The 15,000-nt window shown below is 47.9% G+C and overlaps 2 protein-coding genes across 4 annotated transcripts in view; one reads left to right on the forward strand and one right to left on the reverse strand.

Moving 5' to 3' along the window:
* Nucleotides 1-13,675, forward strand: part of LOC113804842 (uncharacterized) — a 411,705-nt gene extending 398,030 nt beyond the window's left edge. For 2 of the 3 annotated variants that reach the window (XM_070143080.1, XM_070143081.1), the window contains 12 exons: nucleotides 1,137-1,240; nucleotides 6,068-6,290; nucleotides 6,437-6,495; nucleotides 6,648-6,820; nucleotides 6,939-7,104; nucleotides 7,234-7,425; nucleotides 7,662-7,824; nucleotides 8,047-8,189; nucleotides 8,333-10,432; nucleotides 10,549-10,853; nucleotides 11,021-11,170; nucleotides 11,843-13,675. In XM_070143080.1, coding sequence (XP_069999181.1) covers nucleotides 1,137-1,240; nucleotides 6,068-6,290; nucleotides 6,437-6,495; nucleotides 6,648-6,820; nucleotides 6,939-7,104; nucleotides 7,234-7,425; nucleotides 7,662-7,824; nucleotides 8,047-8,189; nucleotides 8,333-10,432; nucleotides 10,549-10,853; nucleotides 11,021-11,170; nucleotides 11,843-11,933 — 3,869 coding nt within the window. In that variant the 3' untranslated portion in view covers nucleotides 11,934-13,675. Of the gene's footprint in view, nucleotides 1-1,136; nucleotides 1,241-6,067; nucleotides 6,291-6,436; nucleotides 6,496-6,647; nucleotides 6,821-6,938; nucleotides 7,105-7,233; nucleotides 7,426-7,661; nucleotides 7,825-8,046; nucleotides 8,190-8,332; nucleotides 10,433-10,548; nucleotides 10,854-11,020; nucleotides 11,218-11,842 lie in introns of all 3 variants that reach the window. The other variant, XM_070143082.1, reaches the window with a different exon arrangement.
* LOC138867470 (acid-sensing ion channel 2-like) overlaps nucleotides 11,843-15,000 on the reverse strand; it is a gene marked incomplete at its 5' end in the record, with an annotated part of 16,304 nt that continues 13,146 nt past the window's right edge. Inside the window, one exon of the mRNA XM_070143306.1 lies at nucleotides 11,843-14,760. Coding sequence (XP_069999407.1) covers nucleotides 14,551-14,760 — 210 coding nt within the window. The remainder of the gene's footprint in view (nucleotides 14,761-15,000) is intronic.

Consider the following 15,000-nt stretch of genomic DNA (forward strand, 5'->3'; position numbering starts at 1 on the left):
CCTCTCTCTCTCTCTCTCTCTCTCCTCTCTCTCCCCTCTCCTCTCCCTCTCCTCTCCCTCTCTCATCCCTCTCCCTCTCCCTCTCCCTCTCCCTCTCCTCCCTTCTTCGCTCTCCCTTTCATTCTATTTATCTCTTTATCTCTCTGTCTCGCAACAAAACCGAGGACCGAGCGTGGTGCCGACGGAGACCCTGCGAGCGCACGCCTCGTCCGCGCCGCATCAATGGGCGAATGAAGGCGCTTCCCCTCCGGCCGTGGGAACCGAGGAACCGAGCCCCCCCCTCCCCCTCCCCCTCCCCCTCCAGTCCAGCGCCCTTGCAATGCCCCGGTGACAACGTCGCTTTTTGACCGACCTCGCTGGCCGCCTCCTCCCTGGCCTTCTTTTCTTCTTTCGTTGCTTTCTCCTGTGTCGTCCCTTCTTCCCTTCTCCCCTTTTTTCCCTTCGTTTCTGTCTCTTTCGAGTCGCCCTTTTCTCCGTCTTTTTTCACCCCCACCCCACCCTACACACACACCTTATTTTGTGCCCCTCCCTTTCACTCGTTCGCTCCCCTTCGGCCGTGCTTTGCCTTTCCTTCTTTCCCCTCCCTTCCCGTGTTTCTCACTCCTAGCTAGATTTCTTTTGACTCTCTCCCTCTCCCTTTCTCATCTTTTCTCTTCTATCCCCTCTCCTATCCTTCCCGCTGAATGTCTTTTCTTCTGTCCCTCCCCCTCGCCTTCTTATCTCCTCTTCACTGCCTCTCCCCTTTCCCCCTTCCCTTTCTCTTCTTTCCCCCCCTCTCTCACCCCCTCCTCTTTTCACCCCTTCTCTTGTGCTCATTCTGCCCTCCCTCTGCCCTCCCCGCCCTGTATTGGACCCATCAATCCTAACCCCCCTGCCGGTCGGCGCCGCCAACCCCTGTAGCAGGTTAAAAGGGAATATCCTCATCAAACGGCGCTGCGATCCCTTCCTCCGTGTTTGTGTTTGCGCCTGCTTTTGTTTGGGTCTCACGCCTCTGTTCTTGCAGAGACCCAGTGTTGGTTGGGCGAAGGTGGGCTCTCAAGGCCGCTGTTCTTGCTTATGGTCATGTGGTGTTTTGAATGTGCTCTGTTGATATCATTTATGCAATATTAATGTTTGGCTTTTGTTTTCTCCTGCAGATACATCATACGAGAAGGCGTGTGGGTCGGACAGGCGTGGGTCTGCCCCCGCCACGCCTATCCTGGGGGCGCGGCCCACGGATTCAACTCCAAACAGATTGGTGGTTAGTATTACAGTTTTCCGTTTATTGTCACAATTTCTTGGGGTGTCCTTGCTCCAGGCTTCGAGGCACGTGTGCGCAAACAGCTCGCTCGCTCACTCACTCACTCACTCACTCACTCACTCACTCACTCACTCACTCACTCACTCACTCACTCACTCACCTACTCACCTACTCACTCACTCACTCACTCACTCCCTCTCTCACACACACACACTGCTAATAAGGCTTAAAACGGAAGACGCCAAGAAAGAAAACGAGAGGAAATCCAACCCAAACAAAGAAAAAGAAATTGAGGACAAAAAAAGCGCTCTTGCGCCACTCCCTCCGACGAGGCGCTACGAACTCGCGCTTCCTCCGGCGGCAGTGTCGGGTGGCGCGCGCGGTGGAGCAGACGGGGAATGAGCTCTTGCGGTGAACTATGAACGCTGAACCATGAACTCCGTTAGGCCGCGTGAGTGCCAGTCTTACGCGAGGCTGACCAGATGACCCGAGATCTGACCTGGAGTCGGAGTGACAGGAACTTTATCTCTTCGCGTGTGACCCTCCTGCGTCGTCCATGCAAGCACAGTGCCGGTATATATTGCAACAGGCAAGTTTGTAGAGTTTATGCCCGACGTCATCCCTTGCCCTCTGGCTCTGCTCGCCCGCTTGCCCCTGGGAGTCCTGCCCCGCACACGCTCCCACACGTCGCCTAACGGTTCCCGGCCTCTTCTGCAACGTTTCCGACGCACTTCTAGGGAAAGGAGAAGCCCCTTCGCGGGAAAAGGGCCATGCCAAGCGGCCGTGGCCTTCGTGTGCATTTTTTGTGGGTCGCTGTTTGTGTTTAGGCTTTGGATTCAAAAGTTGTGCGGTACAGCCATCTTAGACATGCCCTACCCCCTCTCCTCCCCTCTTTCCCACCCCCTCCCTTCCCCTCCCCTCCCCTCTTCCCCACCCCCCTCCTTTCCCCTCTTCCCCACCCCTCCCTTCCCCTCTTCCCCTCCCCTCCCCTCCCCTCCCCTCCCTGCTCCCCCCTGCATGACGGCCATCCGGCGTGACGCGCAGGACTGCCCCAGTCGAGCCAAAGTTCACGGGCGCTGCACAAGGACATCCCCGTGGGCCGTGCATGCGCTCCTTCCCGTCAGTGCGCTTACCTCATCGCACGGGAGTTCCCCAGCGCGGCGGCATTTGCGGCGGCGGCATCAGTCTCGTCGCGGAGAGAGTGTGGTTCGAGTGGCTGGCGAGATGCTGCGCCTGTACATGGGCAGCGAGGAGAGCCTCGTGTGGGACTCCGACGGCGTCATTTACTCCATCGGCAGATCGGTAATGGATCGTGTCTGTGCCTGTGTCTGTGTGCGGCCGTGTGCGTTTATGTATGTATGCATGCATGTGTTAACGTGTGAGTATAAGGTCGTGGAAGAGAGTGCAATCGTATTATTTGCGACTGGTATAATAGGTGTGCAGTGATTGTGCAAGATATACAGTTGTCCAGCACGTGAGTCCATTCCGCTTTGTGACATGACCTGGCATCGCGAGTGACCTCCGTTGCCGTGGAAGAGGCCGGCCTCCGTGCGGGGGGGCTGCGGCGGCACCTGCGGCCCGTGGCACCGAGCGGGATTCCCGCGCCGGCCAGCTGGGAGCGATTGCGCCGCCCGTGAGAACAATCGGCGTCTTATGGCCGCCCGACGCGGCGGTGCGCTGCAATTGCAGAGAAGGCATTAACGCTGGGGAAGCGGCCACCCGTGACGCGTGTGTTTGAGCCGCTTCGTAAGTGGGGCATCAGAGGCAGCCGTTGTGGCCTGTTGTGTGCGGGAGCATCGGGAGTGCCTACGTGAGTGTGACGAGTGGCACTCTTGGCGTGTCTCTGGCCCCCTCTCCCTTTCCCTATCTTCTGTATTCCCCTCCTAGCCCCTCTCCTTTCCAGTCTCATTGCCTCTCGTCTCTTCTCCCTGTTCCATCGTCTCCCCCTTTTCCTCTGCCGCACCTCGCCCCCCCCCCCCCTCAAGTCTTCTTACTCCCCACGCACTCCCGCCCTCTGTCCGGAGTACGGAGAATTATCTCAGGATTCACGTCACGCCTCAAGTCTTACTCTTCTATTATTGTTTGTATAATTTCCGACATTTCCTGCGGAGAAGTGTGTGAGTGTGTGAGTGTATGTGTGTGTGCGCGTGTGCGTGTGTCTTCAAGCTAGTGTTTGGGAATCGTGGAGTTCCCGCAGCAGCTCTGGTGTCACTCCGTCCGAAAGCAAGAGTTGGTTACCAGAATCCTCCGATCGGGGCCGCCCTCTCCCGCGTGGGGGCGGCGCCGGAACTGCCACGCTGGCGATGTCGTGAGCGATATTCCCGAGGGAGTCGCGTGTTTCTCCCTCTTCTCGGGTATCTCAAGGTCGAGAGATCCAGTCGCCCTCCGAGCGGAAGTGGCCCGAACGCGATTGTGTTGCATGCACCTGTTACTATTTTGGACGTCAGCTGGCCGTGAGCGGGGGTGTGGGGCACGAGGGGGTGGGGGGCAGCGGCCAGACGGGGCAGCCGGGATCCGTCTGGCCGCCCGCACCCACCTTGCCCGCGCTGCATTCCACAGCCGCCGACGCTCTCCCTGCGCGCCAGGTATTGCAGGCCGCGCGAGGACGTCTCCGCGCAGTTGCATTGGTGCTTGCCTGCGTCCCGCGCGGAGTGCACTGGGCCCGGTCTGCGCTGCGCTTTTGTTTCCTCTTGGGTTCGACCGCCGTTGAAAGGTAACTCGGATTCTTCTTCTTGAATGCAGCCGAATGGAGTGTTCCGAGATGTTGAGCCGCGGGCGTGGAAGCCGCACAGGGGAGTGTTGCAGTCGGCGCCCACACTCCCTGCGTGCCAAGGGGGCGAACGGACGAGCTAACCCGCCCACGACTCATAATCCGTCCTCTCGGGCCACGGGCGCATAGGCAGTTTCTCTCTCTCTCTCTCTCTCTCTCTCTCTCTCTCTCTCTCTCTCTCTCTCTCTCTCTCTCTTCCTCTCTCTCTCTCTCTCTCTCCCTCTCCCTCTCCCTCTCCCTCTCCCTCTCCTCTCTCTCTCTCTCTCTCTCTCTCTCTCTCTCTCCCTCTCTCTCTCTCCTCTCCTCTCTCCCTCTCCCTCTCCCTCTCCCTCTCCCTCTCCCTCTCTCTCTCTCTCTCTCTCTCTCTCTCTCTCTCTCTCTCTCTCTCTCTCTCTCTCTCTCTCTCTCTCTCTCTCTCTCTCTCTCTACCCCTACCCCTACCCCTACCCCTACCTGATTCCTTCCTTTCCTCTCTAAATCGCGTTGAGAGGCGCAAGGGCCGCCCATCTGCCAACCCTCCTAAAACTCCCATTGGGAGGGAAGGCGTGGGCGTGCGAGGCATCCAGGTGTAGTGCGGTAGTAGCAGTGCGGAGAAGGAGCGACACGGGCGGCGCCCACATTCCGGGTCGTTGATAGAGAAAGCCTCGGAACGACGTCGGCGTCGGGCTCGACGCGCGACCGTCCGGCTCGTCACGGGCCTCGGTGCCTCTGTTCTGCTCTTCTGGGGGCGCGACCTTCGGGCTCGGCGAAGCGGTTATGCAGGTCACGTGGTATGGCCAGCGGGGAGGATGTTGATTCAGAAAGGTTTCTTGTTAGAATGTTGATAATTGATATAGAATTAATTGTCTTTTGTGCTCCTTCCGTTTTTTGCTTACATCCTTAAGAGCGCACGGACGTGACGTTCGCTCGCGGAAAAAACGGACAGTTGGCAACGAAACGCGAGCGCCCATTGTCTTTTTTTTTCCTACTAAGCCTGATAGGAAAATTCTTATTGCGCAAATAGGCAGGCGTGGGGCATTTTCTATATCTTTATTTATCTATTTCAAGAAATTACTACTGCTGAATAAGAATGAACATTTTAGCGCTGACTTTTCTGTCGAGCTCCTGCGACACGCCCTCTTCCGTTGCATGATAAAGTAACGCTGCTCTTGGCTTGGCGATTCCTCGCGGATCTGTGTCGTTTCGTGTCGCTCGCCCGGCGCCCCTCGACGGCCCAGGCCCCCGCGGCGGAGGAAGTGGATCGGCAGCCCTGCGCGTTATTACAGTCATCAGCGGCTGTATTATAAGTGAGCGGGCGCCCCGGAGCGTGATGGCCCCCGGGCGCGTCTGGGCACGAGCGACGGAGTCGTTACACGTAATGTCTTTCCGGCGGGACGTGGCCTACCAGGAGGGAAAGTTCTGAGCCGGTGGGACTTCTTATGTAGTTCAGGGTGATGAACAGCGTCGGAGGTACATTTCCTGTCCCTGGCACACGCGCGCCCTTTGTTGCTCTCGGTTCCGCTAGCCTTTTTCTTGTGCCCAAGGAGGCGGTGCCTTTCAGGATCCTCGTCAACCGCAACGGCTCCTCTGTTGCATGAAAACTCGGCCGGAGGGCGATGTATCCTCGGCATCTTAATGAGCGGCCGATATGCCATCGATCGTGCGCGACGTCGACTGTACCATTTGTTTCCATTGTGAGCCTTGACCTCAACATCCTGTCTTGAATGTCCGGTTGCGGCCGCTGGCGTCACTGCCGTTCTTCTGTGGCCGTCTCAGTTCTCCCTCGGACCGGGATGAAGGCGCACTCGGGGCGGCGAGCGCAAGGTGGTTGTTTTCGAAGTGATACGAGAGGAAATGTGCCTCATGATTGGTTATTGTCTCGAATTTATTAAGTGTAGTAATAGATGTTAAAGGTATTTACTTGTCAACACCAACGCTCAATAACGAACGTGCAAACCAAAACAAAGTTTCCCGAAAACCGTGTCTCCATATCCATACAAGTGACATCATGCCTTCTCCTTCTCCCGAGAACGACGCGCCCTCAAATCGTGGAACTCACACCCCTTTCCTCTTTGCAGAACTTCTTCAGTAAGAGGTCATTCAAGAGTAACCCCCTGAAGAGGACCAAGTCTGTGACCAAGTTGGAGAGGACCAAGAGAGGAGGCCGAGGAGGGATCAGCGGGATGCTGGACTCGGACCCCCTGAGCCTGGGGCCCTCCAACACGCGGCTCCGGTCCTCCCGCTCTCACGAGTCCCTGTTATCTAGTCACAATATGATGCACACGCTAGACCTGGCAGCTGGTAAGGAAGGGTTTTTAAGGAATATGGTTTTGATTTATTTATTATTTTCATGGTGGAATATTTTCAATTACCCTGACGATTGTGTCTGAGGATTATTTTGGAGAAAGTTCGGTGGATTTGGTTTCTAATGATTCGTTTATCTGCAGGTGAGGTGACTATCAGACCCCTCCACGCCAGCATTCTTGGTCAGGAGCACTGTTTCCAGGTAAGACAGTTCGTCGCCGGTGCTTACGTATAATCGCTTGTCTTTTATTGAAGGAGGCACACAATTGTTTATACTTGGATTATATGTAGAATTCTGATATTATTATTTTTGAGTCTTTTGCATTATTTATTATGGTCGTTATTCCTTTGCAGGTCACGTCCCCCACTGGCACCAGGTATTTCAGCTGCAGAACGGCTGACGAGAGGGACAGATGGGTGGACTCCCTCCGCAAGGCTGTCAATCCGAATTATGACAATGTGCGGAGAACAGAAAACTCCCTAAAAATATTTATTCTAGAAGCGAAGGGAATCGGCAGCAAGAAAAGGTATTTTTATAGATATGTTTTCTCGTGATATAATGTATTCAGAAAATATCAGGTTGAAGCAGACTATTTTTTTCGTTGCAAAATCTGTATCATTACGATGTATGCTTCCCATTTCCAGGTACTTCTGTGAACTGCTTCTCGACAACGCACTCTATGCACGTACATCAAGCAAGCAAAAGAGTGATATGTGCTTTTGGGGAGAACAGTTTGAGTTCCACAGTCTACCCACTGTGGAGAACATCAGCGTTGCACTCTATCGCGAAGGAGAGAAAAAGAGGAAGAAGGTGCGTCTTACGTGGGAAATATCGCTGTTTAATTGGTCAGAATAATTGTATCCATTTGCAGCCTTTGTCATATTAATTTGAATATCGAAATGATTCGTTTAACTACATGTGCGTCGTTTGCTCTTCCAGGAAAAGAATGTGCTGGTGGGAACCGTGAATATCCCAGTGGCCAATGTGAACAGCCGCTCACTCATTGAAAAGTGGTACCAAGTACAAAACGACGCCAGGGCTCCCAGCAAGGACCAGGCAGCACTAAGGATTAAGTGCAAGTTCCAGTCAATTGATATTCTACCCATGGAGATGTACTCTGATTTTATTCAGGTGGGTTCGAAGGTGACAACCAGTTGTTTGCGTGTTTATTACCTACCGTTTTTGCTTTGCCATTTTTATTTACGCTTTTTATTTATTTTACCTTTAATCAGTAAAAATATTGAAGAAGGAATGGAAGCACATGCTACTTCTTGTAGTATTCATTATTGCATAGAAATGCGAAAAGCCTTACTTTGTTATAGCTTGTTATAGCATATACATGCATTCATATGAACATTAATTTCCAGTATGTGAAGGCCAACTATGGAGTAATCTGCGAGTTGCTGGAACCCGCCATCAGTGTCAAGTCCAAGGAGGACATAGCAACAGCCCTGGTCCACATCATGCAGAGGGAGGGCATGGCACGCAACTTTCTGGCTGATCTTGTTATGATGGAGATTGAGAGAATAGGTAAATTAAACCCCTTGTCTTGTCTAATTCTCTTGCTTAGTTATTTGTTTGTTTAGGTTTTACTGTTCTGAGTTCTTGGTGTGAGAGGGGACTGTATGCTTCTTAGGATGGGAACTCTTCGTATGAATATATAAATAATTCCAGCAATTTGGTTTTAAAAAATCATTAACTCAAATATCTATAGTTAAAGGGCTCTTTTATTTACACATTACGATGTTACAGATGACTCTCACCTGCTTTTCCGTGGCAACTCTCTGGCGACAAAAGCTATGGAAGCATTCATGAAGTTAGTGGGAGACAAGTACTTGCAGGACACTCTTCGGCAGGTCATCAACAAGGTTGTCGAAGATGGACTCGACTGTGAGGTGTGTTATTCGCAGTGTGTGTTTGTCTTTGATGAATATATAGTTATTGGTTAAATAAGTTTGCTGCTACATACAACGGTTATGGAAATCTGTTGTTTCAAAATTATTTTTAACTTTGCTGATTTTTATAAATTCTCTTTCAGGTGGACCCTATGAAGGTGCCTCAGATATCATCCATTCAGAAACAACAGGAAAACCTCATGTATGTTGTTCGCATGACTTGGTCCCGCATTCTCAACTCCCACCCTTACTTCCCCCTGGAACTGAGGGAATGCTTCTGCCTGTACCGTGAAAAGCTGGCATCCATTGGGAAGCAGGGCCTCAGTGACAACCTGATCTCTGCTTCCATTTTCCTCCGCTTCCTGTGCCCAGCCATTCTCTCCCCGTCTTTGTTCAACATCACACAGGAGTACCCAGACGAGAGGGCTTCAAGGAACCTCACGCTCATTGCCAAGACATTGCAGACCCTGGCAAACTTTACCAAATTCCAGGGCAAAGAGAATTTCATGGAGTTCATGAATGAGTTTATTGAGTTAGAGCAGGCACAGATGAAGTCTTTCCTCAAGCAAATTTCTAGTCCTGCCACCCACGACCACCGAGTGTTAGAATACGATAGAGATATTGACATTGGGAAGGAGCTATCATCATTGCATACATTCTTCAATGAAGCACTGAGGAAGTTGGCAAGTAACACCTCAAAGAACAATAACAGCGTTTCACAACAAATGCACTTGGATAAGCTAAAGGAGCTTCTAGATGAAATTTCAGTGGCTCAGACTCGGCCGAACATCAACCTTGTGGGGCGTTTGTCGTCTCAGAATAGTGTGGAGTCACCCGTATCACCAACTACCAACATTGCTGACGCGGGCCGAATGGAGGATAAGCTTGGATACCAGAGCTTACAGAGAAACATTTTCCGGTACAATGACCCGACAGTTAGTGAAGATTATCGTCCAGTTGCTCCCCCTCCCATAAGTCACATCCAGCCCCCGCCTGAGACCCCATCCACACCCCGGCCCTCCACGTTGCCAAGAAATACGTACTTGATGGGTTCGGCACGCAAGCCAGCAGTTGATTTGAATACAGCTGATGACTACGTTCTTTTCTCTGCTTTGGAACCAGATGCAAAACCGAGAGAACCGAATGCCATTGGCCACAGCTACAGTTACAACCATCTTGCACCAGTCCCAGCACAGAACACCTCCCCAGTTCACACTAACCACAACCATCACCACCACCACCACTTCCACAACCACGCTGCTTGGTTCAACAACAGACAGGTGTTCAATGGACACCCGCAAGTGAACGGGCATGGTCAGGTTCATCAGAATGGCCAGATTGGTCCAAATGGAAACCCAGAGGAATCTCTGGATATGAGTCACGAGGAGAATGACAGAAATTCTGCGGGTGAGACGGAGACCAACATGAAAGGTTCTCAGACCTCCATCTCGCAACTGTCTAATGTTGCATCATCAGGGTATCAGAGTTTTGCGTATAGTCAGTCATCCAGCCCAGTGGACCCCTCAATAACGCACCATGATGCTGCCAATAATAATAACGCAGCAGCAAATAACAGTAGCAGCAGTAATACTAGTGGTGGGATCCATGCATCTCCCCATTTAACACCTCCACAGATGTCAGCACCACTTGCCTTCAACAACCCCATGTACCACCTGAATGCTGCCACCAGTTCCCCAAGACCCGTTCCCCACCGAGGGCCACGGATGACCCACCTCCATCACCATCACCACCTTCACCAAACTTCACAGCAGCAGCAAAGTCCAGTTAGCTCCTCTCTCAGTTCAGCCCATAGCGTTGAGGACCTGCAGACTGTGCCCACACTTGCTGCGGGGCTGGCACCTGGCCGAGGCCCCCAGCGGACGCACTCTTCCTCCAGTGAAGACAGCACGTCCCTAGCGTGTACACCGCCTTTGGAGCACAGAGCATTTAAGTCTGGTGCCCCTCGCACGAATCCCCGCTGCTTGCCGCCAGGGTGGGGTCAGCCCCCTGTTGGTCCAGGGACAACCCCCGACCATCACCACTCTACCTCAGACTTACTGGGAGGAGCACACTGTCGGAGAACCAAGATGACCCGCCGGCAGTCAGCAGAGGTTGGCAGCGGACGGCGACATCGATACCAGTACGATAGCGATTCCTCAAGTGACGAACAGCATCCGCCTCCCACGCGAGTACGCCCGACGCGTGTCAATCACAGAGTGTCAGAAACGAAAACCCTTGAAGAGGTATGTAAGGTTCATGTTATCTGAATTACATTGAAAGGCTACTTGTAACAGCTAATTAAGATTATAAGTCAACCACTGTATGATTGTGTTTTCTAATATATTTTGTTCTCTTTCAGTATGAGCAAGAAATTCTTGCATTGCGAACGGCCATGGAAGAAATGCATCTCAAATTAGTTGCTGCCGATGAACACATACACACCCGTCCTGAGGCTTCTGCCCCAGATGTCGTTCCGTCAGGTGTTCCTCACGACCCAGTCCCTCACCACCACTCCAACAGTCATCTTAATAGCAGTCCTCAGAGCCAGTCCTCGGCTCATCATCAACATGGCCGTCACAACCACCAAAATCCTCTTTATTCGCACTCGCAACAAAGAGCAGATCCAGAGATAGAGGGTGCTCACATGAGGGACTTGTTGCAAAAGTAAGTGGTTTGTGTGTATTTAAGCACGAAGTACCATGTACATGTACACAGAATGTACTGATTTTATAATATATATTTTTAACAGTTTCACGATGTTGAATAACTTAAACAATATAGATGAAAATAACTTTCACAAACAACTGTGTAACCATCTTTTTTTACTTCAGGCTTCAGGAACAGTTTCGGATAGAACAGTTGAAACTATCAGAACAACTGGAAGAGAAAGACGCTGTAATCCAAGCCCAGGAAGATCGGATCAATGCCCTGGATCGAACCAACACCCAATTGCTCATGGCTCTTGAGCACATCAGGGAGTTGTAAGTCGTCCCACATCGCAGAGTTTGCAAGACTTCATTACTCACCCGTAGGCATTGCTGGTGTTTGCTTTTTTTGGGTTTTGCATGGTTAACCTCACTCACAGCTGGTGGCGAAAGCACTGTTTGTTGGTGGGTCTGCTGCTATTTAAGCTATAAGATGAGGGTGTCAACACTGCTTATATTGTATTGCCTTGCTTGGTGCCTAGTTTTCAAAATTAGGTAAATGTTTTCATGAGTTCCTCTTTTCATTTGTGGCCAAAGCATGACGCTTCCATGAACATAGCTGGTGTTTAAGGGAGTCAATTTGTTGTGAAAATACTTTTTTTTTAATTCATCTTCTCTAGAGGCATTAATGGCAGCAGGAGGGAAGAGGGTAGATTGTGATATTCTTAAAATGAGGTTTGCTTTTATATTCGTAAAACAAAGTTTGCTTGGATAATTCCTGTGTTAAAACATGGTCAGTCAGTAGTTAGTAGAAACTGCACCTAGTTCAGAGGAAATAATTTCTTTGTAACATCCAATTCCACATCTTTTCTAACTAAACAGCCCTATACACATAATTAATCACTCATAGTGATACATTGCTAATCTTTTGGGCTTCAGATCCCCGTTTTCCAAGACAATGAAAACCTTCACAGGGATGTCACTAACTCATGCTCTCTTTTGTTACAGGAAACTGGGCCAAGAAAATCTCCTGAAGCATACGCCTCAGGAAGGTAGTCAGCTGTCTGACACAAGTGACTACAAGAGCAGCTCTTGTTGAACATCAAGCTAGGATGGAACAAAAATATATATATGTATTCAGTGACACTGAGTTAGAAGAAGCTTTATTTAAGGGCTATTGTAAACAGTGAACTCCTATTTTTCATATCAAAAAGAATTATTGCTTAATTATAGATGCCACCAGTATTTATCATGGTAATGCTGTATATGATGAAATGCTGATACTGGTATATACTTGTAACACATTTTTGTATCAGTGTATTGCTGATACTGAGTAATGGCAAAATATTCTCCTTTATAAGTGTTATCCCCTTCCCCCCTTTCTTCCTTATGCCCTCCCCTCCCCTATCCTACCCTTTCCATATCACATGCTGCCTGGATTTAGTATGCTGTGTGGCCCTTTCTCTAGTTCGTTTCTCAAACCCTGTGCATCATCTAGTTTCTTAGCCTATGTAGGGAAAAAAGTCAGTAAGATAAGCTGATCAGATACTGTTTATATGTTGAAGAGAAAAAGAAGTTATAGAGCCTCTCATACATTTTTTCTTTCTTTTTTAATAAAGGCTTGGATTGCACTCATGATATAAGCCTAAGTCAAATACCACGCAAGGTTCATCATGGCTTATCATGTTTATGTAAATTTGGCTTTTTAATGAGGTGATCATTAAGAAGAGTATGATATTTTGTCTTGTTTTGTATCAAAGTTACCAAATGCCATAGCCAATGCTGCCTTACTGTTGGTATTATTGTTTAGAGGGAAAATAATCGCAGAGAATGGCACCAAAGATTGACGTTTTCCCCCCTTTTCAAGTTTTATAATTTTTTTATTTTCAGTATTTTAAAGTTTTATTCCCCCCCACTTCTTAGAAAGTTCAATTTGTCCACTTACCTAAAGTTATGGTAAGATGGAATAACTCAGCACAGAAATGAGACTTTATTATAAAGTGTTATTAGCAACGTAAAGGCAAACAATGTCAAGTAACAGTAATATCTGTGTTTACCTATATACATATATATTTTAAACTGTATCATATTTTTTCTCTGATCCATTCTTTGTGGTTATCCAGTTACTGCCTTGCACACCATTTTCCTGTGCACAAGAATATTGCAAGGCCGTAAGAACAACCTGACAGTTGACCTATCAACTAGAGCACCTCATTTCTTTGTATGTTTTTTTTTTCTCTTATTCTCCTTTTTTAATCTATACTTTATATGAATATAATCATTGCCTCATTCTGAGAGGCATCTCTAACCAAAGATTCACATTTATATGTTTGAATATAGATATATAATTTTTATTGCTTGCAGTTCAACTATTTACATTAAAGGGCTTTAAAGACAAAGATCGAATAGAAAAAAATACCGTTGACAAGATTACAGCATGTGTCAGAATGGCAAACCTTGAAATAGTGAAACCATAATGAAGTGAATAAAGGGATGGTGATAATTGCTTGTACATCATTACCTGTCTGGGTTGTGTCACGGTATAAACTTCTTATGCATTAGCCCATTCCAAAAGCTCTGATAGCCTGTTCTTTCGTGTATATGGCAGATGTACTGTATTTGTTTCAGAGTGTATTTATTTGATTTAGTTTATATTGAGTCATAGCTACTCAATTCTTTAAATGTATATAATGTAAATTTTTATAAATTATGTACACTGTTTGGTACCTGTTTCATCATGATCCTCGTGCACATCCGTTATGTTGTCCCGTTTAGACATGACTTTAGGTTATCCATGTAAATAAAAAAAGGTGTGAAAAAAATATAAATTTATGTGCTGAACTCATGGCTTTCCTTTTTTCCTTTATGATAAAAAATCAAAGCTTTGGCGAGATTAATTCCTTTTATTTTAAATAGTTAAATTAAATCTAATTTTATTATATTAACAAGATTACTATTGAGATTCTGTATACATTTGACTGCATACCTGGAAGGTTGTAAGTTGAATATATGTATCATATATAAAAGAAAAGGCATATATATTATATATATATATATAAGGTAACTACAATGACAAATATAAATTTCATCTGCTAACTGAAAAATATATATAACTCGTCGAATAAGCTTTGGAATTTCAAAAATTATCTAAGGTATGGTGTGTAGTGAAGTTAATGGAGTACATAACACTAAAAGCTAGAATAAATATTGGCAATAGATAACTACAACAAAAAGTCCTGAACAAGGAACTTCTTTATCTTGGAAATAAGTGATCTTAGTATGTAAGCAATTCTAACTAAATGACAAATGTCAGGAAATAAACAGTTTCATGCAGTATTTGAACATGCAAGCAGTTATTTTCTCACAATACATTTACAAGAGAATAATGAACTTTCTAGGACGTTGAAAGTACGAGCTAGTAAAATAGTTGTTACATGCAGTAGAGGAAGAAATATTTCAATTTATATTTACTGCTTTCCGTATCTACGTCATTTTTATCATAATGGTATCATATAATGCCACTAGATATCTGACATGAGCTTCACACCATACGTGCTATAACCACTACAAGCATCCTGGAACTACATTTTTTACCAATAACATGATAACCATAACATCCTTAAATCTTAAGACCATTCAAAGCATTCAAAGACATTACTTGATACACCTCAATACCTTCCAATAAAATACGTCCACACCTTCACAATAAATAAATACTATTCAACCTCTCTACGAACCACCGCGCACAGGACCCAGTAGAGCGCCCTCCTTGCCTTGTGGAGGATCAGTTCACCAGCCTGAAGGAGGGAGAGGACAGATGCCCCCAGAAGCAGGCCCATGAAGCCTCCAATGCGGCTCACGAGGTTTGAGAAGGAAAAAGAGTAGGACTCCACCACTTCCTCGTACTTAGTTCCTGCGAAGTATACCTGCAAAAGATGGCAATGGATTCACGTTTTGAATGTGTGGCTGCGCGCGCGAGTATGTGTACGCCTAAAAAGAAAATGCGGATTCAGGTAGTAATGTTACACTCTTAGGAGGAATATAGTTTAAAAATATAATGACTGAGTGAATCTGTGCGTGCGCGCGCGCGCGCGCGAGCGTGTGTGTGCACCATGACCATCAATTTTATTCATCCGGATTTCTCACCGTCACTGAAACGCAAATCG

The sequence above is a fragment of the Penaeus vannamei genome, chromosome 30 (genome assembly GCF_042767895.1).
Source record: "Penaeus vannamei isolate JL-2024 chromosome 30, ASM4276789v1, whole genome shotgun sequence".
In the NCBI taxonomy this organism is placed as follows: domain Eukaryota; kingdom Metazoa; phylum Arthropoda; class Malacostraca; order Decapoda; family Penaeidae; genus Penaeus; species Penaeus vannamei.